General features: G+C 41.2%; 1 protein-coding gene across 4 annotated transcripts in view; it reads right to left on the bottom strand.

Annotated features, from left to right (window-relative positions):
- The window catches only part of slc12a5a (solute carrier family 12 member 5a), a 168,706-nt gene that overhangs the window by 25,690 nt on the left and 117,255 nt on the right, over nt 1-25,761 (bottom strand). For all 4 annotated transcript variants that reach the window (XM_030419606.1, XM_030419605.1, XM_030419608.1 and 1 more), the window contains exons 3-5: nt 25,393-25,530; nt 9,834-9,980; nt 1,186-1,240 (exon numbers count right to left, since the gene is read on the bottom strand). In XM_030419606.1, coding sequence (XP_030275466.1) covers nt 1,186-1,240; nt 9,834-9,980; nt 25,393-25,530 — 340 coding nt within the window. The remainder of the gene's footprint in view (nt 1-1,185; nt 1,241-9,833; nt 9,981-25,392; nt 25,531-25,761) is intronic.

Below are 25,761 nucleotides of genomic sequence, written 5' to 3' on the forward strand. Positions count from 1 at the left end.
TTATTTTGTTGTTAATTTTAATTCATTCTTTGAACGTTTCAAACAAAAATTCTTACATTCATTTGAATCAGATGTGTGTAAATACTATGGATTTCAAAGTAAAAGATGGCAGGGAGATGAGGTTACCACCATTTATTTATCCTTTTATTGAACAGGAATACTTTATGATTTATGATTACTACTAAACTTTTAGCAACAGTTTAGTTTTAATTTAAATTTAAAAAACATTTCGATTATTATTGGAATAATAGTATTAATCACAATTATGTTTGACGGGTTCAACGCAACATGACATTTTCATAGTAACCCATGCCTTTAATTTGGTCACCACTTGCGGCTGAAAAATAATCATAAATAATGTCAGTTCATTTATCTTTGTGCCATATAATGTAAGAAATTGTTGACAAATGGCAATCATGTTACCAGAGGCCCAAATAATGCCAGGGGATTAATCAATTGTGGAATGATCCGCCAGAATTTTCATTTATTATTATCAAATTTAAAGTAAAGTAGGAAATCGGGTTTGTGAGGCCATAACCTTTTTAACTATTATTTATAAATTGATTGTCACACTTGGACTTCATATCATATTGATATTGATCAACTTATGAGGTATCTGTGTGACAACAGCAGTAATTTTAGTTGTGCTGTTCTTGGCTCATCTGCATTTGTATTTCCTAACAGTGTGCAAATGAATTAACCCAACATAAATAAATAGACCTTAATCAGCACTCCGCAGCAGCATAAAGGCTGGTACCAGTTATATCAGAGACAGATATAATTGGCATACACTTTCACACTTCACCACAAGCCTGTAATTTTCTCTGACCCCTGCTGTACACACACCAACTGGTAAGACGCAGGCCATCATTACTGCATAAACTCACATTATAAAATATAGCTACGGCGCATAACGTGTGCATTAATGTGTCTGCATACAGATACAAACACATACATTTGGTTAAACATGTCGGGCAGTTGGCGGACGTTTTATTTTGTGTAAATAACGTTGTGCGGCGACGAGTTTAAAGTGCACAAGATCCCAGACTAAAGCTTTAAATGTTTCTGGGGATATCAAGCTGCGCTGGGTGTAATGTGCCAAAAGCAATCAGTAGAAAAGAGAAATTTAGAAGCGGACAGACTCAAACAGTGATGACTGTGTGGTGCCAGCGTCTGCTCACCCACCTGGCACTACTCCATTGGTAGCGATGGCACTCATCGAGATGGCAGTCAGCATGGTCTGCACAGAGAGGGAGGTGAAATGACAGAGGAGAAGAAAACAGAAAATTAAATCATATTCGACAACTTCTGCAGAAAATACTGTGGACGAGGAAGTATCATTTATTGTCTTCTTTGCTAATTCACCCCAAAAAATTGAGGGATTTTTCACTTTGACCTGCTGGAGGTGCCAAAGAAAAAGTTAAAAGATCACTTATTAACCAACTCATTAAGATTTGTTCTCACGAACAAAAGTTTTATAGCAATCCACTCAATCGTCGTTGACAAATTTCAGTATAAAGTGGACCACCAACCACAAAAATTGTCATCTTTAGAGCAGCGCTGCTAAGAACCATCCACTGTTAAATAATATTTTGACTTCTGCCATTTAGTGAAAGTCAGTCGGAAGTTAACTTTCAATATTTTAATTTCTTCCCAGTGATGTCCATCATAACAATTTCAGGCCTGTGGTACATTATATCAAAACAGCCTGTGATGGAGTTTACGTGAGGACAACACAGATGTACCTCAGTGCTAAATGCTAAAGCGGCATGGTTGTTGATTGGATAAATAATGACGCCACTGGGCTTGTCAACAGCTGTCAGAGCACATTCAGACAGCCAATGACAACTCCAATCTAGCTCTGGTGTGGAGAGGGAGAAAAACACCAGAAGAAATGTAAGGGCATGCTAGAATGGAGAGCACTAGTTGCCTGCAACACAAACAGCCGGCCTTCACTGCCCTGCAGAGGAAGAGAGGCAGAGACGAACGCAGCGAGTGGAAGAACAGGCCAGAGAAATAAAAAAAAGACAAAGTGAGAAATGGAGAGAGAGATAGCGTGCGTGACAGCACAAAGACAGCATTAAGATTTCATCATTCTTTCAAACGCCATTGTTGAATATCTGAGTGTCTTTTCACATCGTCTGCACATGAAACAGAGTGACGGAGAGAGAAAGAAGCATGAGGAGGAGAAGTGAGAGCAAAAAAAAATAAAAAAATCAATGTCATCCCCTTAAACAGCTTTTAGTTTTATTTGACTCTTTATTACTTCTCTGTAAATACTGCCACATTGCTGTAATACTATATTTCCAATGTCATTGTGCCTGTTTGCTATTGAATTTTGTTGTTTTAGTCATTGTTTCAATGTTTAAAATACAACTTCTTATAGTCTGTTGTATTTTAATACAGCTGTTACTGATTCAGCTCCAACCCAGTTTACTTAAGCCGCGTGAGACGTTTCATGGGAGTCTGGTGAGTCCCAGCCGGTTATGTTGGACTATCATTGCGTCTGGCTCTATGAGGACTGTAATGTGGTTAGTGTCACCTGAGGGCCCGATGGACTGACGATCAGGAGCGAAGACTGAGTGGGACTGGGCTCTGTTCCTCTCTCTAATCTGGTCATAATGAGGCCACAAGCTCCTCTCCCACCACAGCAGATAAGACAGTAATTGTTTAAGTGTTTTATCTGATGTGGGAAGCTGCCATGCTGAGGTACTCCGTCGCATACTGAGGCAGTGAATCACCACACAACTGTACACGGATTTATAAAGCTTAATAGTCCGGTTAAATATGGTGGATGTACTGTACATTAGATTTAAACATAGCTCTGAATTATATCTATTACAGTAATTGTAAGGAACAACGAAACTATGGGTAGAAACAAGTCATTTTCCAAAAAAGACTTGATTTTGTCTTAAAAACATACATTTGTTAAATATATATGTGCATACAGTAGAGTGCATACCTCCGCCAAGGCTCAATAGTCCTCTCTAATATCATTAAGCCTCATCCAGATTTTTAGATCCGTATTTTCCTTTGGATCAGCATCAAATTGTACTCATAGATACCAGCCATCTAAATACTGCTGATTTTTTTCATCAAGATCTTTCCATTAAGGAAAATGTCAAAGAACACCTGACTCATTGTTGAAAGTGAGACAAAATTCCTGGATCCTTCCCTTTATCCAGATCCGCACCGAAAGTTAATGTAGTGTATTCTGGGTCGAGACCCATCCACCACCCATCCCAGTTTCGTTTAAATCCGTTGAGCAGTTTCTGTGTAATCCTGCTGACAAACCATAAACTCTTGTGTGATGGTGTATCGAGTTTTTTGGGGTGATTTCTTGTTTTAATCCTTTAGAAAAACAAAATCACCGGAGCTGAAGTGTAAGGAATGGATTACATTTTGTGTCTGTCGATTCAAACACAAACTGCAAACAGCAGCATGTCCGGCTAACTTGATTATGACCATAAACAGCCTATGTAAGGTCTATGTTTACTACTTTATAGCATTTCCTCTGAATTATATTATAAGTTACTTAAATTCAAGAAGGTTATGTTAGAACAGTTTCCTACCGTTATCATATTGTACTGTGTGTAAACAATGCTACTGTTTGTCTCCGTTTCTCCTACATTGGGCATCAGCCGAAGATTTACCTGGTTGATGCTGTAGTCTCTGTCTTTTAGCACAATATGTGTTATGTAGTCACTGAGCGCATATTTATTTTATTTTTCAAATAGAACAGCCTTTTGAGCCAATACTACTGAGCTAACAATAATTACCTAGCTAGATAGCTACAGATGATAAATTATGTTATTGACTCATTATTTCAGCCTATAACATGAGTTGAAGTTCCTCTGTGTGAAATCAAGAACCTTACATATGATGCACATGTATGTGGTGCAGCTTCAGTAACTATTTATCCTTTCCATGAGATAGCTTTGGATAAGATCGCTACCCATTAATCAGAGCAATCATTGTTTTTCCAGTGTTAATAATGTCTACAAGACATGCCTCTGTCTGGATCATAACAAGCTCCAGACAGGATACAGTGACCTTTCCAAACCCACTCAAGCGTTTTGTCTCTGGTGAGATTGGTAATTTCACTTCTGTCCTCTGGTTAGGTCCTGATGCTCTGTCTGTTATTTTCCGGCTCCTTTTTTTAAAGTGAAATCCTCTGTGGTCATTTTACCTTTACTTTTAGCACTGTCCTACTTTTTTTGCACATGACCCTCCGGGTGTCACTGCAGATGGAGACGTTAACAAATGTCATCAATTGGCTGCTGTCAGGAACACAAAAAATGACTTCGACTGACCTGAGAAAGTTTGGACTCATCTCGGACAGTATATGCAAAACTGTTTTGTTAAGCAGATGAACTCTATGTGTCCTCCAACCAGATATTGTGGATTAAATATCTACAATTTACGACAAATATTTGCTTCTTGTTGTTTCCTGGTCAGATGAGTGACAGCCAAAGAGCCCGAACTACTTCACCCAATGACCTCCTGTGTGAATCAGCAGCTGATTGGTGGACTGACACTGGAGGCAGCAGAGTTCTGCAGGATGTGCAGCATCTTTTTTTCCCACTGACCCAGAGCCTGTGGCCTGTTTTTATCGTCCCACTTTCAGGCAGTGCAGGTAACCTAAAACTGTGAATTTTTCAGAGTTTGCCTGATGTACACCTTAGTCTGGATTGCTAACACTATGGAGCCTCTGTAAGCGCCTGTACCTCCAAAGTCACATGCACCCACATGCCTTCTGGCCTCCACGCGCGCCAGTAGAAAACGCCAGATTATGCCGCCTCGCCATCTGTCTTGTTCGTATGTGGTACAACAGCAGACAGCTTACATATCAGACAAAAGGGACGATTTCCTTCCAAGGCAGTGTGAATGCAAGTGAAACTTGATTAATTGCTAAGCCATCAGGATTACGGGCTGAGCCCGAGGAATGTATTTGATGAAGAAGCTAATTTTCGTTTTGAAGAAATGTCTTCGCGCTGATTTAGCTGCGACACTGACTGCAGAGGACACCTTAGGTCTGCTACTTCCCAAAGCTACAGACAAACTCTGATTTGGCCTTTAATTGACCTCCGCAGTTGAGCGGAAATTGGTTTTGACAGGAATGGAGTTTTTCGCACTGCCCTGAGAGCGAGCTTCATTAGCATGCTTCATTACACAGATGCAGAATAGTTCGTCAAGTACAACTTCATCAATTCACATGCATTAGTACCGTCGATTTCTATTTTCAGTGTGCTGTTTATCACTTGAAATCCCTGCGGATGGTGTACGGTAGAAGGCAAACATGTCAGGCGAAGGTGGCGGAGGTGATTTTTACTTTCCAACCGACATCGGGGATCTGAGCACAGGAGGACAAGATGCAGTTGCGTGAGCGGGAAGAAAAAAGAGGTGGCGAGGCAGGACAAAAATTGGACTGTAGGTGGACAGAGAGGGAGAGAGAGGGAATAATGAGACAGTAAAATGAAAAAAGGGTTGGAGAAATTGAGGAAGCGAGAGAGATGAGAGTAAAAAATGAAAGGGATGAGGGGAGAAAAGCATCCTTAGCATTTAAATGAGTCACGACAGAGGGCAGACCACCCTTTCCCCTCGCAGCATTTGGATTCAAGACCTGGAAGTAATGAGGAGGGCCAAACAACAGATGACTTTCCATCTAGAATATTAAACCTCATTTTATGTTAGTGACAAGCCTGCATTCATTATCCGGGCTAAAAATACACGAATGCAGTGCATGTTTGAATATACCGGCTTGGAGAACACCGTCTGCAGTCACACACGTTACATGCTTGTGTGTATAATTTCATGGTTAATGGTATAACGTGTCAGAGCTGTTCCTCACGCGGGTACTTTTCTCGCTTAATACTGACTCCCAGGATGTGTGGGGGTTCGGCGGCTCGTTAATATTCTGTCAAAATGCCGCGTGACGGAAAAATAACAGCGTGGACAGATATGTGCTTCTGTGATTGAGCATCTAATGAAAAGTGCTCCGTCAGTTAAAACCCATCACGCGTTCACGTGAATAAAACATGGGGTCCCGCTGTTTATCGTCGAGCCTTACAGCATGCGTGATTCCTTCCCACTTTAAGTCCTGTGGATTTCCCTAAGGTGGAGATCACTATATACATGTATGTACACACACACACGCATGCACACAAACACACTCCTGTGGTGTGTTTCTGGCAAACCCTGGAGGACTGGGTGGTTATGTGTTATGTAAGGAGCTCAAGAGGAGAGAGGTGGGGGTTTCTCACACACCGTTCACGCTCAGGCTTATCGCCCCGGGGCTCTGCAATGAGCACGGTGTGACTGATAAGGAATGAGGGTGTGTTTTTATGTGTGTGTGTGTGTGTGTGTGTGAGAAAGACAGAAATGGTGAGAAAAGAAATGAGTGAGAGAAGCACACGGAGTAACAGAATGGATGTATAAGAGGTTGAATACTCCAGTATATGTCATGTAACAACATTATGGTGTGTGAGCATGAGCGATTTAGCATAGTGTGTGTGTGTGTGTGTGTGTGTGTGTGTGTGTGTGTGCGTGTGCGTGTGCTTGCGTGTGTGTGTGTGTGTGTGTGTGTTTTGCATGCATTTTAAGTGTGAGCCAGCTTTGATCAGCTTCTTCCTTTTTTTTTCCGAACACACTGCTCACTTTTTGAAGCTATTTTTGCTATGAAAGAGAATATATTCCTAATTAGAAAATAAACATATCAATAAATAAATTGGGTTAAATGTCTCTGGAGCTGCAATGATTAATCACTTTGCTGTCAAAAAGAGCCTGAGAATTTGACAAAAAAGTCAAAAATGCCTCCCGATGTTAAAGAAAGTGAGAAAAAATCCCTGGGATCTAGTCGGGGCTGAGACTCATCCTCTCTTAGGTTTCAAGACACGAGTGAAAACATAACCTCCTTGTTGGAGGTAATGATATACAGTCGAATGTAAGTACATTTAAATTCAGTCATTGCAGTAGATTTTTGTACTCTATCCTCGATTTAATTTAGATTTTTTTGACCCTCTTCCATAAAAATGCCTATACAACAATGACACCTCATCAGCCATCCAATGAGTAAAAAAAAAAAAAGCCATACTGCTCTCCAGTTTCCCGTTTCAAAGCGCTGTCTTTACTGCCACAGAGAACATTATTGGGAAGCATATTGCCTGTGTGTCTGTGCAGGCAACTTTGCTATGGTTGGGATTTGAGGGGGTTGTTCTATAAATACACTCTGTGCTAGAGGAGAATCTAGGCTGCACAAACACACAGACATGCCAACATACAATCCTGCTACAACGCACGCTGTAAAACCAGAGAAAAGACACACAACCCTGACGAGCTGATAGACGGCACAGTTTGAATTCAGCTGCCCTGCGCGACAGCATAAACATACATAATAACTCTTTTCTCCTGAATGGATAAGATGTAAGGCGTTCAGTTGGGAGCTGCATTTATATGTTTGCTGACAATCACATGCAAGTCAAACACAATCAGCTTGTAACAGCCACTCAGATCACTGACAGCACCGCTGTCGATCCTGTGGGACACTGTCTTTTGTAATTCGAGTCTGATGGCCACGACGCGGTGTCAGTCCAGCACCAAAGTCACTCTGACACATGTCAGCTCCGTGGCGTTGACATTAATGAGAACCAGGAAACATCACAGTGTGTCATCGTCCATTTTGTTCTTTTCACAGATCGAATGATGAATCTTTAAAATACAACTGGACCAATGAAAAAGCGGCCGCTTCCTTCGTTCCCTTCCCTGCATACCTCAAATGGAACCTTGTGTGGTACAAAATCTCTGAAGATGCACAGCTCAAGTCATGTGACTGCAGTTACAGCCACATATCATTCAACCGATGGCCGGTATGATCAAACTGATAAGGAACCTATGACGATGATGACGATGATGATGATGTTGGGTTGGAATTGTGTCTTGTGCAGTCGTGTGTGTGTATATGGATGATTCAGATGTGATGTGTCTGGGGATATTCTGATTCTGTTTTCTTCTTGTTGTCAACAAATCACATCAAAAGACCAAAACCAGGGCACCCTGGTAGCTCATCTGAGCGTGCAGTCCAAGTATGGAGGCTGAGTCCTCAGCAGCGGCCCAGTTTTGATTCCCACCTGTGGCCCTTTGCTGTGTGTTGTGCATTGTGACAACATAAAATTGAAAAATTAACCTGAACAAATGTAAAGTTTCAACATATTTGCAGTTTGCAGAAACGTACGTTGCCAACATAAATTCGAACAACTGGGTTTGGGTATTTAATGTCCTCGTTCTTCTCTCTCCAAACTTTACTTAACGTCACTGACTAGCAGATCCATACAATCCTCTTCTCTGGAAGCCTTGAGATCCCAAAAATATTTAACCCTAGGGATGCACCGATCCAACTTTTTCAGTCCCGGAAAATTCCTGTCAGAAACTTTACGCGTCGTTGAAGTGCATCTGCCAAAGTTAGTTGCTGGGCTGTACTGTTTCCTGCTCCTTTGGTTTTGTTGAGCTGCAGGAATTCTGCGTGCTCCTTAGCATAGTGCTTTTGGATGTGCTTGATTAAATTGGTAGTATTGTACTTTGCAGTACTTCCACCACCCCTCGCAACATTTACTTTGCAGACATTGCAAACAGCCGTCAAACTAGTTTGCGTGGCCACACAGCCAACTCTTTGGCTTGCTCCATGTTGCTTAACAGTTAACTGAACTCTTCCAGCATGCGACACGTGTGCTGATGACGAATGATGTAGGATGTGCTGCGACGGAGGAAAACAAAACTGGATCGGCCCGTGGATCTGGTAATTTTTCCGATTCCCCATCCAACTATTTTGTCAATATCAGGGCCGATATCCGATCTTAATATCGGATCGGCGCACCCCTATTTACCCCATTGATGCATTGAGCTTATGCATCCAATTTAGACAGGGTGCATGCTAACGCTTTTAGCAGCTACAGTTAAATGGTTCCAGCTTTAAAAGGGCGGAAATAATGTCTCTTTAAATCATTGAAGATCACCCGTTTATGCCATGCGAGCTGTATGGAGCCACTTTGTGTGTTGCTGTGCTGCTGTTTTGCTGTGAGGCTCTAGAAACATTTTTGTGGGCTACAAAACTTAACCAAACTTTCATTGGCATAAGAGTGAATAAATAATGACTGCACTTATCCTTTAAATCTAGGCATTGGACAGGAGGAAGTTGGAAATGCTGGCTTTGTGCTCAGGTGTTTTTTATACTCCACAGAGGCGGTGGGACAGAAGAGAATTACAGCCAAGATTTACTCTCATGTAGGATGTTATGTCATATGTAGTGTTTACGACCATATCCACATATTTCATGATGGAGAAATGTTCCTGCTGAACATTTATGGAACCGTCTACAGGTCAAGTAACCAGATGGGAATGTGGGTTTTTTTGGCTAGAATTCAGCAAACGAAACATCTCATATATCAAGGTACCTCATCACATTCCTAAAAAGAGTCATAACAATGCTGCTCATTGATTTGCAGCATTGCGCACGATGGCTTAAACCAGAAAAAGATTCAGTATTAAAGTAAAAGCTGCAGTATGAATGAAAAATTCAATTTGCCATGCTAGACTACTCAACCCCTCTCTTGATTCTTCAATCTCCGCTGCCCTCAGTGAAGGTAATAATAGTGAACATCTGGTATCTTTTTACTGCTGCACAGCTCATTACCCCATCCTCTCTCTGCTGCCATGTATGCAGTAATATGCTCCCATCCAGTTTATTGACACTTTCAAAATGTGCGACCGGCTGATTTCAGGACAAACCAGGTCAGCGACGATGCGCAGGGCTAAAATTAAAAGGCAGGTAGCACACTCACTGTGGCACAGCACATGAAGACGATGATGAAAGTCCCGATGACGCCTCCGATTCCCACCAACCAGGTCATCCTGAGGAAGAGGATCACGCCGAAGATGTTCTGGATGCACGGCAGGTAGACGCCCATCAGAGTGCCGAGCTGGGGGGCCTGGATGAGGATGAGGAGAGACATTATTCATCGATGACAAAGGATAACAAATAAGTTTTATTTGCAACACAATAAGTTGTCATGATTGTTGTGTTTTTTTCCCCCTGCATATCCCAGACATAGCTTGTTATTTTGCCTGCACTGTAACAACATTTTTTTTTGTAGTTTTGATGCATTTGAGGATTCAAATGTAGTTTTAAAGAGAAACACTACAGGTGAATAAGGAAAAGAACAACACGATTTCCTACTCAACAGTATTTTCATCTAAGGAAGGCTTATGTATTCAGTTATGGAAATAATACATATTTCTGAGTTTGTATTATTACCTTATTAATATTGTAAACGTTAACATTATTTTCGTTTGTGAATTTTCTTTTCTGAGACTACATAGTGCACCTTTAAATATGTAAATAATGCATAATCTGAACACCGGATAGAAGTTCACAACATTTTCCATGTTGTTGACATGTGAGAGTTGAAGGTTTATACAGAAAGGAATTTCAGAAATGTATTTTTTATCACTCATCATAAAGTACTTTAAATAGCAGACATCACTGTACAGATCACATGTTTTTAAGAATAAATTCGTGCTATGAACAATACATGAACAAACCCCTCTGTAAAGTCCATCATATTATAGAAAGGCGTATAACTGTGAAGTTTGGTGTCTGTAAGTGTTACTGAAATGGAGATTTCTGTTACAGAGCAAGAGAAAGAACTAAAAAAAAAACAAAACAAAGAACTTAAAGACGTGTATTGTAAAATTCTATACATCTTTAGACAAAAATTCTGACCAGGTAGAGATTTTAGCTTATAAGCCAAGAACATGTTATGAAAACACAATGTTTTCACCTGTCGTGTCTCCCTTTAATGATGAGTCTCTGACAGCCATCAGACTACAGGAGGTAAACGCTTAGCTAAATATCACTTGCTTATTCGCCTGACACACCAGATGTGCAGCACTCACTGAATGACTCCTGCTTCACTAAGTGAATCAATGAAAGTCAACACGGCAGCCGTGCATGCTGGGAGTCACAGTGTGCAAATTTGCTTGCAGTTTCTTTGCCTTTTTTCCCCCTCAGAGGGTGACGTGAAAAGAAAACAGAGCACAGAGACAATACAGTCTACAGATGGCCACAGTGCCATCGAGGCAAAACAGACATTTATTTCGTAGGACTTCACAGATTGTTACTTTCAAAGGCCCAATTTGTAATTTTAATATGGCGCTCAGGGATTGAAGTAGCTGCTGTTGCCACATTACTGATGTTTTTATTTTTTATCTATTGCTAATGTGTGTTTTCTACAGAATAATTTCTGCGTTAACGGATTCTTTGTTCCTCTCCTCGCTATTGTTCCTCTTAATATGAATCTTGACCTTGCAAGTTATTTCATTATCTAAAAACCTAAAAGATTCCGTTGCCTCCATCTACATCATCCGACAAATTGCACCTTTTAATTGCTGTTTTATAATTTCTGAGCGTCCCACATTGCTTTCTGTAAATCCTTTGTCGATCTTCAGAACAATACTTCCTTTCGAGTCAAGAAAAACAAAGAAAACTCTGAGATCAGGAAGCAGCAGAGGGACCAATCTGCTCAATGGATGGATGGATATTAGTCTATTTTCTTTTCAGGCTCCTTGCAGTGGATTTGTTCTTGTCGTTTTTTTTTGCTGCAGTGCTGTCCCTGGTGTGGATTAGTGAACAAAGAGAGCGCTGCTCTGAACGTCCTCATATAGGACCGGAATCAGCTTCAAGGCCGATCCATCGAAGGCAATTACTGACACTTTGAGACTGAAGATGTATTTTGTCGCTCTTAACGTTGATTTATAGCAGCTTTCTTTCTCTGAAGGTTTGTGTTTGTGCGCACCTATTTGTTTGTGTACCGTTTATGCATGTGCGTGTGTGCACCGTCGTGATGGCATGCATTAAATCTGAAGGACACATCAGCTGACCCTGTACATAATAGAGAAATATTCATTTCCTGCTCAAGGACGGCTCGGCCAATGAAGGGTAATTATGCCGATATCCAGCCATGACCCATTTTACCAAGCGAGAGCACAGACCTTAACTGTCATGTCATTACATCACAGATGCTGCCTCTCTGCGTGTAAATGCAGACAAACAGGATGAATAGAAAGCTGATTAGCAGTGGCTTTATGTCAGTTAAGATGTTATAACAAGTGAGGATTTGTCACAAAAAAAGATGTTTATTCCTCAGATTGGAAACAAAATGGAGGACAAGAATTCATCTCATATGAGCAGTTTCAGCAAAATAAGGATTAGCATCTGTGTTATTTAGTCGAGCTGTTTGTTGGGTTATTTTAGTTCTGTCTACCGAACGCTAATCTTTTTTTTTAGAATACTGTTGAACCATAACATTGTACAGTTCACTGCTTTGTGAGACTCGAGTGGCTGTTTTTGTTTCTATCACTCATGGTTTCAACATTTGTTGGTGTGAAACCACAAGGTATCTTTTTTACTAAGGATACCTTTAACTACTTTTCAACAATGCACCACTTGGTTTTTTTTAAGTAGTCCTTGGGACAATTTCCAGCTGTGTTTGTGGTAACAATAATACTAACATATTTTTGACAAGACTCTAAGACATGTGAAGCCAGGTTTTGGTATTTTGAGCCAAAACACAATTCATTTTTTTCCTAAACCTAATCAGATCAAAAGCAAATCGATGTTGAGACATAAAATAGAAAACTGAACCTAAAAAATGCAAAGTTGTAACATAAAGAAATGTAAAGTTTCAAGATACCCATGGCTTGCAGAAACTTAAAACAGTGTCTGCATGAAATAACTTCTTCTCATGGTCTCAACTCTTTAAAAGCCAAATCTTATTCAATCAACTTTTACATTTATGTGAAAAAAAGCCTGTTGCAGAGTCTTGAAACTGTCAAATATTGACATCAGCCTCAAAGAGTCATAACAGTCAGAAAGCTTTTAGCTTGTCTTGCGTCTCCAGAATTCATCATGAAATAATGATTTGCTTTAGAAAGTACCTCTAACGCTCAGTGAGGGCCACTAATATATTTCTTTAAAAGTGCTTATAAAATTCACTCTCACAGGACGGTTACTACACAAGATGGAGGAGTTCAGACGCGGCCCTGCACTGGGAAGCGACAGCAGATGCAGGATTCATAAACCAGACTTTTAATCAAATCATCTTGACAAGTGGCTGACATCAAATGAATAATATTGTGTGTGATGCTACAGTATGTGATTTGTTTGGAGAGGCTCGCTTTCCAGCATTAATAATGCACTGTTTGCTGGGTAGAGAGGAGAGAGCAGGAGAGAGAGAGAGAGCGCGAGAGCAAGTCCAAACAGGACCAGCAAATATAATTACCTTCTAATTTCCTTCAGATAAACAACAGAGCAAGAGCTCACACTCAGGACTGTAATTAGCGAGCTTATCACTTTGGAAACCTGGCTGTGAAGAGCGGCAAATGGTTTATGAACGTGTCAAATCGAATCATATCATATATCATATATCATATCATATCATGTGGTATGTGCACATATATGGCATCACATATTGCCCTACATCTTCATTTGATTATGACAGTAATGCAGCATGATATACAGGAGCATGACATGAATGGACTCAGGCAGTTAGCTATAAACATGAAGTCTGCACCATCTGTCAGAAAACCTGTGAAAAAAAACTGAGAAACAAAGAATGGATCAGGCGTCGTATCTATTTAAAAGTACCGTGTTCAAACTAGGTGTTTAATGTATCCGTTGCTTTCACTTCTAAAATAGCTGCATCAACCACAGCTGAGGTCAGTGGGTGAAACAGTTTGTTTCGTTTGGAAAAACATCCAACAAATATCGCACATTGTTAATGCTAACCACCTGATAATCGATTGTTAAGGCAGCCAACTATCGACTACGGAAATTGCTTAAATTAGCCTCCTGAGTGATGGTGCATTCATCACATGTGTACATAGTTTCTCCACAGGAGGGCTGACATGAAACCTACCACCTTGCCTCTTCTACATCTTAATCCTCGCAGCGGGGGAACCTCTCAACCTTCAGCCTCATTGTGCTTTAATCAAAGATCCACATCGAGGCCTCTACAGGAGAACAAACCTCGTCCATCTCTGTCACCTCCCCCGCTATATGATAATCATGTGCACAGTTTGTCTGTTGTCTAAGCTATGCAAATGAGCTTGTGACTCAGGGTGACTGTGCCCCTCAGTGTGTGGTGAAGAGGATTTTTTTATCATCTACCTGTCAAGGATCTTACTGAAACCCTGAATGGAATTCTAACTTTAAAATGACATTTGTATTATCTGAGTATTTCATGGGCAATGGCAGTTGAGACTGCTGGTCAAAAAAATGGTTGAAGTCAGGATTAGGCTTGAGCGACATCCACAATTTTATACTACGATATTGTCCGACCAAATAAAATAGATAATATAATCGTCTGACCGCAAATTATTCATTATTAACATACGATGCCTCCGCCACCGCGTCATCTCAACGTGCATTTTCTTTTCAAAAGAAAAGCCTGAGGATGCTGTGACAGCTGATCGATATCCGATATTGTGATAAATAATACAAATAACAGCGAATAGAGCAACACTCTATGATATATCATATCGGCCTAAGCCTGGTCAGGATGCATTCCTTCAAATAATCAACGTTTGACAATCAAAATCAATTTACTAAAACAAAAACCAGTCAGAGCAGCTGCTGTCTGTGTTTCAACTATGAGCTCACAAGAAGACGTGCGCTAAAAAGGATGTTAACACGTGACATCCTGGCCATCGGTCTGAAAACTGCATTTTTATAGCACTTTAGTGCTATATCAGTTTATATCAAAGGTTGCTTAAAAAATGTGTATGATCAGATGTGTACCCTTTAAAAAACTACGTAACAAAGAGCTGAATAACTTTAAAAGAAAACACATCACATAATTCACTACAAAAACAAAAGAAACAACATAAATACATGTGTATCAGCACTAAATATCAGCCAATTGTGTTTTTAAACATTTGTATCGACCCAGAATTTCACAATTGCTGTTATCTCTCATTATTTAATTGGTTCTCATTTATTCTAAAAGTGACCAAACGCGCTTTCACCTTTTTTCACCTCCAAATTCTTTCCTTTTCATGTCTCCCAGACCACCCAGTAGCACTGCTGTAATTAAAAAGAGACTGAGTTTCCACTGACAGGTCCTTCAGGGGCTCTGTGTGTAATGTACATTAGCAGTCTGGGGTTGCAGGTAGAAAGGTTCCCCTGCAATCAGCACTTTGTTGTTCGTCTTCAAAACTGCTGCTGCAGCAGAAAGTGGTCTGAGGTCAGTTTGTAATAACAAGTAAGTTATTAGAGGAAAACCTGTGAGCATTTACATACCGTGGTGTACAATAGCGGACGTAATACCTTCAAGAGGATGACGGCTCTGTAAGTCCTTTGAAGGTGGGTGATTCTAATTAAAATGGATCTCTGAAACAGCAACTTTGTTTTAAAGTCAAAAAGGTGACGCGTTTCCTTTATTTGGCTGAATCTGTTGCATAAATCATTTCAACAGATGAAAGAAGAGAAAGAGCTGTCTGAAAACTAATTGCAGTCATGATACCGGTTTCCTAGACAGTTGATTTTGATCATAAAATAGAAAAGACAAAAGTAACGCTTTGTAAATTCAAACAGTACATTGAGGTTAGACGGCAGGATCCAAAAAAAGATAACACCTTTGCATCTTTAGCCCCTGTTTGTTTCATATACATCTGTGGACTTGGAAAAAGGCAGGCATCTGAAAATAATGATCACAGATTATACTAATCGGCCCTAAAATGTGTGTAAATAGTGTTCAGAATTACAGCACAAAGGTGTTTACGCGCCACAACACTCCACAGGAGAGCAACATAACCAAAGTAGGCAATAACCCTCTCCAGACTGCAAAATGTCATTTTCCCCGCCTGCTCTCCCACACAATGGAGAACCACAATCACGCAGGCCTCGTATGTTGGCTGCTGTGCGAGTGTCTGCGGCAGCTCACAGCTGAGTGATGAATTATAATCCAGATTCAACAATAGGCGGGCTTTGAAACACAGTGTTTGTCTGCTAGAAATCCTGGGTGTTACATAAGATGTACAGACACAGATAATAGATAGTGAGAGGGCTTACACCGAGTCGGAGAACCTGAACATGATAAAACACCTCTGTGGGTTTGGTAAACAGCCACCAAGATGAAAAAATCTGGTGATCTAATGGATGCTTCTAATGACTCTTTATTGAGAAAATGCCTAAAACAGATGAAACTATTGTGCATGTATTGATTCAAGGACCCTATTGGGGTAAAAAGGCCGGCCGTTTATTGAAAGTGTCGCTTTTCTATTTTCATTCAATTGGTGTTTCATTTGTGGACGGGGATTGCAGTCCCGACCAGCGCCTGCTCTAAAGCACACACACACACACACACACACTCACACACACACACACAGGCAGAAAGAGTGTCTGTTTAATGGGCTGGGAGCCGGCAGAGTGATTTCCCCGGAGAGCGGGCCACCGCGAGCAGAGGCAACACTCACTGCTGCAGAGCCACAGGTAGGGCAGTGTGGCACCACTGAACTAGGATGGAACAGCTGCACCCTGACCCCCCTGGGAAGTGCAGTCAGCCCGCTGAATGGATGGCTCAGGTGTGTTAGATGCACAACAGGACCTTTCGATACATCTGCCGTGGCACCTACTTCAGATTCAGCTGCCTCCTGCTGCCCTACCACTCACCACTAGCCCCTCACCAGGCTAAGTCTCTCCAGCCTCTCCATCCATCAGGAGCCACTGAGATCCACAAGTGCGCTGATTTCGTGTTTCGAAATCTAGAAGTTTAAGCTCTCCTGACAGAGAGAGTTCTTGTGGTTGTAACAACTGTCCTCTCAATGTGGACAATGTGAGGTTGTTTAACTGTTGCAGATCTCCTAACGCCACCTGTTTATTTTGCATCATGCACAAATGATCTGACATGATACCAGCGTTTCTCTCTATCTGTTGAAAATGCCACAAACAAAAAAGAGTCACTTCACTTAGAAAGATAGATCTAGCAGTAGCAGCAGTGAGTTCATTACTTGTGAAAAGGAAACCAGATGGCCTCAGAGACAAAAAGGAGCACAAGACTGAACATCTTTGCTGGATTATACAGTAATATGTTCAACTGCGTATCATTAACACAACATCGATAACCAATTTTTAATATCAGATATTGTGAATATTGCAAAATTGCAACACCCCTAGTTCACTGGCAATGTCTTTAAATCCTTCCTGATCATTACTCAGTAGATTAAGCAGTATAAACTTAACCAAATCTTTAATCTGAGAGAAATAATACTCACATTAGTGAGCCCTATATTGCTGCTATATTCATGTTCAAAATGTCACACATAGAACCTTTAAAGACTTGTTTTTTATTCCTTCCAAAAAATCTTTTATATCAACCTTGAAGACTGTCTATTATTTGGCATAAACTGTACTGATCATTATTTCCCCTTCCTTCTCTTCTCTCATACCCCCACAGTTACATTCTGACCCTTCTGTGGACATCTCCTGAACTGCTGAGGCTAGCAAAGATAGCACTTTCTCCCTGTTATACATCAGAGTTTGGAGGAGAGAAGGGTTAAAAAGAGGAAGGTGAAAACAACTCGGCTACAGTAGCTGCAGGGGGACCTGAAATGAAAGAGGGCAGAGAAGTAGGGGGGAGGAATGGCGGGAGGCTACATACATCTGAAAGAAGTTGCAAGGAGAGGAAAGGAAACGTCCAGGCCCTCGGGCTCTGGGACACCCTGCCAACCTGCTTAGGCTGGCAGAACCAGTGTCGTCTTCTAAATCACTTCTTACAGGATTCTTTAAAAATCCTCTCCAGCAGGACCAGAATCTACCGCACATCGAAAGCCCTCTGGTCCAGTGCTTATTAATTCCTTATCAGAGCTGCATCTGTCGTTGGAGGCCAGCTGATCACAGTATGCAAAGTTTGTTGTGGCATCACATTACTGAGTTCAACACCATGAAATGCTTGACTGATTGTATTATACCGATACTTTATCAATACGTACGATCATGAATTAATTTGTCAAACGTTCATACACCAATGTAAAACAATTTATACCACATTTCTATCGAATTTCGGTTCTTTGAATGGGTAAGAGCTGGGTAAGAGGGAAGGAACCTAGGAGGGAGGAGGGGAGGAAATGACAGAGGACACGAGACAAGAGGAACAAACGAAACGTAAGGAGAGAATGGAAACAAAACAGAGGAGATGGGAGGAGGGAGAGAAGGACGAAAGAGATGAGAGGAAAGGAAAGGAAAGGAAAGGAAAGGAAAGGATGAAACGAGAGGAGAGGATAGAAACAGAGATTTAGGGAGAGAAGGAGGAAAAGGGGAGGAAATAAAGAAATGAGAGAGCAGGGAAAGGCGAAGGTAAGAGGAAACAGCAGGAGAGGAGAGGAGAGGAGAGGAGAGGAGAGGAGAGGAGAGGAGAGGAGAGGAGAGGAGAGGAGAGCACACTAAGTTTTGGAGGCAGAGACGGAGACATGAAGTGGAGCAGATGAGGCGGGCGGGAGGGTGAGGAGAGGGGGGAGGCTAATGACAGAGAGGGAGGCAGACTGGGAGCTTGTAACGCCATCGCCACGCTCTGCTGGCCAAACAGGAGCTGATAGGGCAAATGTGTTTCTGCTCAGGTGTGCTGAATTATTAAACAGACAGCGAGAGGAGAGGCCAGCGAACACCAGCCTCCATGACCGGCTGCGGATGAACCAGTCACTCAGCGGTCAACACTGCATGTGTGTGTGAAAGTGTTATCCACTGGTTATCTGTAAAACACCGACAGTTAACGCGCTCTGTGGTGCCGAGGGCTCGCCGCCTCGAAATAGCGGCTACATGTGTTACTAGAATATTCTAGGTTTAAAAGACTCCACAAAGCCTCATGTGTTCCCCCCCCAGCTGTGAAACCTCCATCCAGCGGCACGCTCACGTTTAAAGCTGAAAGTCTCGTTATCTACTAATGCACATGTGCTGCTTAACACAAGCTACACGGAGTCGCTTGCTCCCTGAAATTCAGGTCAGCAGCATTGAAAATGTATTCTACACGGCAAAAAGCTGTCTACAAATGAGCAAAATAGTGTTTTATCGAGAGAGATGTATCAAATATGTATTGGAATGTTTTTTAGTGTTATCCCAGATGACCTGTTAAGGGTCTGTTTAGGGTCTCCCTATTTGTGTAACATTATGTCTGATAACACGTCGACTTAAAATGCCCCATATAACTGCTCCAGATTGCTCGTTATCCTGGATGCCACTGGCTGACTGCTGGTTTTGGGACAACATGCTCTAAAGCATTACAATCAACTGGGAGTGATGTTTTTTGTGATATTTTAATGTATCACTGGCCGCACTCACTTGCAGAGAATTTGATTTTGACACTTTGTTGTGTTCTTTTGCATTTCATCATGATACGGTGTTGTAAACATCTTGGTTGTGCTTTACTTAGCACAACCAAGATTGACAGTGGAATGGAAAATGTGCTTGACAGGACTTTCTTGAACTAGTCATAATACGTTTTAGACAGTTAAAGCTGCTTTAAATTCTATATTTTAATAAACTAGGTATTAAATAGCTATTTATAACAACAGTAACCTCTGCATTAAAGTGTTTGGTCAGTAACCCATGTCTCTCTTCCCTCTGCTCATGCAGTAAACAAGAAGAGAAATGTTTTGGTATCTGCCCACTGACAGAAAATGAATTAACCCTGGGGACACTTTATAACTAGCAGCATTAATTAATGGTAAATTGAGAGTTAAATAAACTTTAGTTAATGGTAATTTCACTGTTAACAAACAACAAAATGCTGTATAAATCATCTATTAAGCTTTTGCTGACTGTAAAGTTCCAACTGATGTTTATAGACCTTTGTAAATGCTACTAAACACTTTATAGTTCTTTTATAAACATGATCTGCATTTCATTGTTTGGTAGCAGTGAAATCAACGTGAAATGTCCTAAATGTGCTTATTCCAGCTTCTCAGATCTTCTTTTAATATGTTTAAAGTTTTGGACTTTTGTTCAGACAAAACAAGACATCTAAAAATGTCACTACTTCGAGAAGCAATTGTTCACTTTGTTCTGGCATTTCATTGACTAAAAGATTGATAATGAAATCAATTGCTGCTTTACACTGTAGCCTGTTAGCCTGCTGGACAAAATATGAGCTTAGAGATTCCTGTTAACTCTGCTGTGAACTAATGTGCAGCCCAGCTGTAATATATAACATGAACTGACATTAATCAGGGTACATCCTTCTGAAGGATGCTTATAGGAATACTGATCTGATGCATCGGTCTAATGAAAGAGAGAGGGAGCCATGGGGACAGGAGGGTGAGGTCAAAGATAAGAGCGTGGATTATAAAACACCTTGAGGAGAAACAACATTTATGTGAGGGAACATTAGCGCTGTAAAAAGCAGCGACGGAGAGCGTATGGAATTATGTTCCTGTAATTCTTGGCAAGAGCACTCATGTAGAAAATTACCTGAATAAAAGCAAAGAGATTCATGGTTTGTGTTGGGTTTGGTTTCGGCCAATTCACAAGACATTATAAAGCAAATACTATCGTATATGATATGCTGAATTTGATGAGATAAACAAAAGCACCATGAGGTAACTGTTAATGGACCATTTATGGCGTTGTCACAGACAGATTTCAGGTTAAGCAGCCATGTCAAGGCAATAACTTAATCAACCTTTTATCATTCCTGACAAACAGGAAGAAGTAAAAAGTCTAACGTCCGGACAAGATTTAAGAAGGGCAGCAAGTTCATTAGACGACAGCAGCAAATTCAGGCCGCCAGCATTCCAATAAGAACTCAGGGGAACTAGACATATTATTCGTTACTAAACAAAACCAGACCAAAACAATGAGCTAAAATGCTGCAAAGACCTGAGGGGAACCGCAGCATCAGGTGATGATTCTTTGTGGGTTTTTACAAGCAACCACTTTCACATACAGGTAGTCATTAAATTCCCCCCATTGATATGAAATATTTATTCTACAGCCACTTAAAATGGCGTTTTAATGCACCGCTTTGCTTTAAGTAAAACACTTAAAGATGCTGTTCAAATAAACTCGCCTTGTTAAGTCAGATTTCAAACGGCCGAGGTCGGGGAGGAGAAAATTGCCGGCAGATTATCTGTGACTGGTTTCCATCGTAACCTGTGCGACCTCCAGTCGGCTCCCTCATGTCACGCAACAACCAAATCTCTAATCTTGGCTTTCACGCTGCGACAAAAGAAAGCCTGCTGCCTCGCTCTCTCCTCCTCCTCTCTCACAACTCACTCCCTCACTCAAGGGAGCAACGATGAAGGAGATGGAGAGCGAGGAAGGGGAGAGATGGAGCGGAGAGAGAAACAGAGAGGAAAGGCGATAGGGAAAGAGAGAGAGAGAGAGAGAGAGAGAGAGAGAGAGAGAGAGGGGTCGCTGTGTGAGCGATAAAACGCCACAGGCTGCCTTAATGAAAAGCCTCTCATGGCGATGGAGAGATTGCCTGTGGAATGGGCTACTGATTGGAGAAGCAGCAGCTTGGTGTAGCATGCAGCCTAATTAAAGTATTGAAGGGGTTGGGGTGACAGGGGGAAGATTAGACCTGCTCCTAGGGTTAGGAGAGCTGAGGAGAGTCAGACAAATACACCTTACATCTGGGACAACGGGGAGGGATGGGATAATGGGGGTATATACCGCGAGCAAACAGATCCACAGCGAGGACAAATTGAACACTGTTGAACTCCCATGTGGACACTTGAAGCTGCTACCCGTTTTATTTGGACATAACAGAAAGTCACTTTAAAGCCTTAAAGGTTACATGTCTTTCTAGAAACACAGCCACTATTGCGTTTCATAGTCCGTAGTCTGTTTTTATGAGTATATTATATATTTCTGGCTATCTCCTCGGAGGAAACAAGTGGAAACTGTTCACAGCGAGGTCTGGGGATTATCGTGATAAACAGAGAAATTGTTTCTGGAAAGAGAGGTTGCTGTTGATGTTTTCAAAAGTAATTTGTCGAGCTGGAGGCACAAAACTCAAAATGCAGATATCTAAAAAGCGGCGCTAATAAAACCAAAAAACAATCTGCATGGCTACATATCACAAGAAGCGAGTGGAAAAAAATACTGTAGTAGGATTTTCTCTGCTCATCAGGGAGAACTGATTTTTTTAAAAATTAATCTGTACTGTATTTTGAATGGAATGTTTTGTGCACAAGTGGATTGTTGTGTGCTACCCAAAGAGATTAAGCACATCATTGCTGTCTGTCAAATGCTTCCACAGACCCATGAAGCTCTTCTACTCTATCTGAGGGTTTACTCTTGACCTTGGAAATGAGAAAACAAGTATAATGATTTAGGTGGGACTTGAATTGAGACTTGACTTGACGCCTGACACACAAAAACCATACATCACATGGTTTGGGTTTTTTGTGAATCACTTGTTTTATTTTGTAGTTTATATCAGAATGTGTCATGTTTCACGCTCCACTTCCTCTCTTTGTTTGTTTTCCTGCCATTTATCTGTGAACAAGCTCGCTGCCACTGATTTCTGCATTTGGGACCTCTTTCGATACATGCGACAATGAATGCTTACCTGCTGGCAGCATAGAGGGAAAATCAGGTGATCACCACGATCATATTAACTTCATCATCTGGGATCATGACAGTTTGCACACAATTTCGTAGGGATCCATCCACTAGTATTTGCGAAATTTTAGTCTCGTCTTAAGTGGTCGATGGACATTACTGGATGTCAGTCACCCACACTGCTAGTGAGTGAGCCACACTGCTAGTGTGGCTAAAAAATCATCACTAAAGTCATGTAAGTGTCAAAACATAATAATTCTGCATATTTTCTACGGTTCAATACATCATTTTTCAAGGTACCGATACAGGTATCCATTATGGGGTAGACTTGGTCGTGTGCTAACAACTGAACCGTCTCCGTGACAAAAGAGCAAACTCTGTCTGCTTGATGAGATGCAGCTTAAATCCCTAATTAGAAAAAAATTTTTTTTCCATTAAATGCAATTTAACGGTTTGTTCGCTCAAGCTGTTTTTCTATCGCCACACAAAGTAGAAGAGAGACACACATGCGGAAATCAATGCAGTCATGACTTTCGACTGTACCTATAGTCCTTATCTCCGCTGTCAGGATCTACTGTATATCTGCTGGACTCATCTGGAGTCACAGTGGGGGAAACTGACAGTATCTCAGACAGGTGCGCTTCCATCCAAGGTCATCATCGCTGATTCACTTCAAGGTGAGTAACAAGAAGAAGAAGTGAAACAGACGGGGTCAAAGGTCACAGAAGAGCTGTCAACCTGTCACTGCTGCAGCCTCTCACAATGTCTAAACTGAGTATTTTTTTGTGTGTATTTTACCTCTCATCATCTGAGTGTGGAGGTACAGAGTTTGAAAAGTCAGTGTGAAATATTAAGATCCATACCAGTCGGTCACTCTCATTTAAGATGACTTATTTCACCCTTTGCAATATCATCATCATTATCAGCGTCTCCTCTCATTTCAGCTTCGCCATGCCACGTCTCGCCTTGATGCTAAAACCACCAACCATTTCCCACAGGATTAATAATGTAGCTGCCGGTCTGTCTATCAAGTGCTGAGCAGAGAAAAAATAAAATAAATAAAGTCTGGGAAGTAAACTCCTTCCTGCTGGCTTCTCAACAGACAACAGCAGAAAATACCAGGGGATGATGTGGAAGGAACTCATTAGTGAGTGGCATTTAAGATGCAATCCAGTAACACGAACAGGGGATTTATAATATCAACAGAGAATGATTGACAACTTCTAAACTGGTGCAGTTTTTTCCTTCCTTTGCACTGAGTGTGTTAACAAAACAATCAAAAAACTCTGCTATTAGGGATGCATGATGTAATCTGACAGCAAGTGCAAATCTATATTTAGTAACCCTTAATGACCGTCCCCTGGCAACAACCATAACGGGCCTTCGTGGTCAGGTGAGCAAGTTGTCCAGGGTGCAAGTGTTAAGCCACAGCAAAGTGATTCATCTCTGCACACTGTGTCATACTGAGTAGGAGCCTGTTTAGTCATTTGATTTATAGGGAATCATTTGTCACAGCTAAAAACCTGCCCCCTTCCGTGCAGACAGCTTAAACTATCGTTAAAACATTATTATTTATATAGTCGCGACTAAGTCTGTTCTTTATCAAACTGCTGCAACATATAACTCCTCTACAAGGTGTTCAAAAGCAGCTTATTGTTATCAGCGACAGCTTTTCAAATTGTATATTTAAAGATTTGTACAAACAGATGATAAACACCTCAGCAGTTAGAATGACTCATAGGAATTATGATACACAACGACCCCGGAAAATCTATTAGTGATTTAGTGTTCTCTGCAGCTAATCATTTGCAGTTTTTATTGGTTTACAGTAGAAATAGAGGGATCTTAATAAACAGGAGTGGGTCAGTTTCACTTGATATTCACCCAGACTGTACATCTTCATGTAAGAATGGGCTGTGTTTGTCACTATACAAGACACAAATCCCCATAGTTGTATATTATATTTGGTCAGAAGGTCATGTCAGCTCAAATATGATTAAGCTGATGATTAGGATTAAAAGCAGCAGACTTTAAGATGATCACAGCCGACAGCTGCTTTCGAACCATCTAACCTGAACCGTTCCAGAGAGGACGGGGGGAGAGATCCAGGATGAGAACTATGCTAATCCAGTTTGGGTTTTTACAGCTGCTCCTGCCTATCCGGTCGCAGGGAAATAAAGTGGACAAATGGGACTCAAGCTGGCCAAGCAATGTGAAATCAAAGACTGTAGTGCCCACATCTGTACAGAGACCTGCCTCTGCCACAACATTCTGGATCAAGCTGTTGCACCCGACGGGTTGGCTGTGCTGTGAGCTGACAGAGGGCAGGATGAGGAGAGGTGGACGCTGTGTTCACATCATTGATGTTTGGTGCTCAAAAAGAGTCAAAGTGGATGAACAGTGTTAACCTGATGGCCAACTTTTTAATTTGAATATGCAGAACACATTATCCTGACAAATAAATCACCTTGAAGCCAGAGTTTTGGATCATTATGAGTATTTATGAGATAAAGAAAATGAAAATTCTACCTTTTTTTTTGTACTGATCAACATGATTTCATTGCACTTGCAACCTGCATATAAAATGCTTATGATCATTTAGAGAGCCCATTTTAAGGAAAGAGATACACTTTCTCTGTATGCGATTACCAACATTATCCACGGTTACAGCCGAACACATGATTAATGTACCCAAATGTAATATAGTGTACTGTCTCCACAATACAGAAGATGCTGATGCGTGTTGTATCATATGGTTTTATTCATAAGTGGATTTTGTTTCTTACCTTGACGGGTTTCTTGCGCGATGACTCGGCCTCGTTGTTCTCAGCCTCCTCGTGCTCCTTGCTACCTTGGGGCAGGTTGGAGTAGTTGGCCAGGCTGCTGAGAAGAGACGACACCATGGGGCTGGTGTCCATCTCCTCCTGCAGAGGGACAGACACAGACACACACACACACAAGAAGGCCGGAGTCAGAGCTTTCATCAGGGTTTTCGAAGGAAGAGATGAGCAAAAATCACGGCAATTGAGACTTGGGACTAACTATTACATTCATATTGCGCTGCACATGGTGAGTGTTGATACAGTGTGTTACCATCTCAGTTACTGTGCTACACCTTTTTTGCAAATTCTAGCCTGGTCGAAAAACAAACACAA

The sequence above is a fragment of the Sparus aurata genome, chromosome 6 (assembly GCF_900880675.1).
Source record: "Sparus aurata chromosome 6, fSpaAur1.1, whole genome shotgun sequence".
NCBI lineage: Eukaryota > Metazoa > Chordata > Actinopteri > Spariformes > Sparidae > Sparus > Sparus aurata.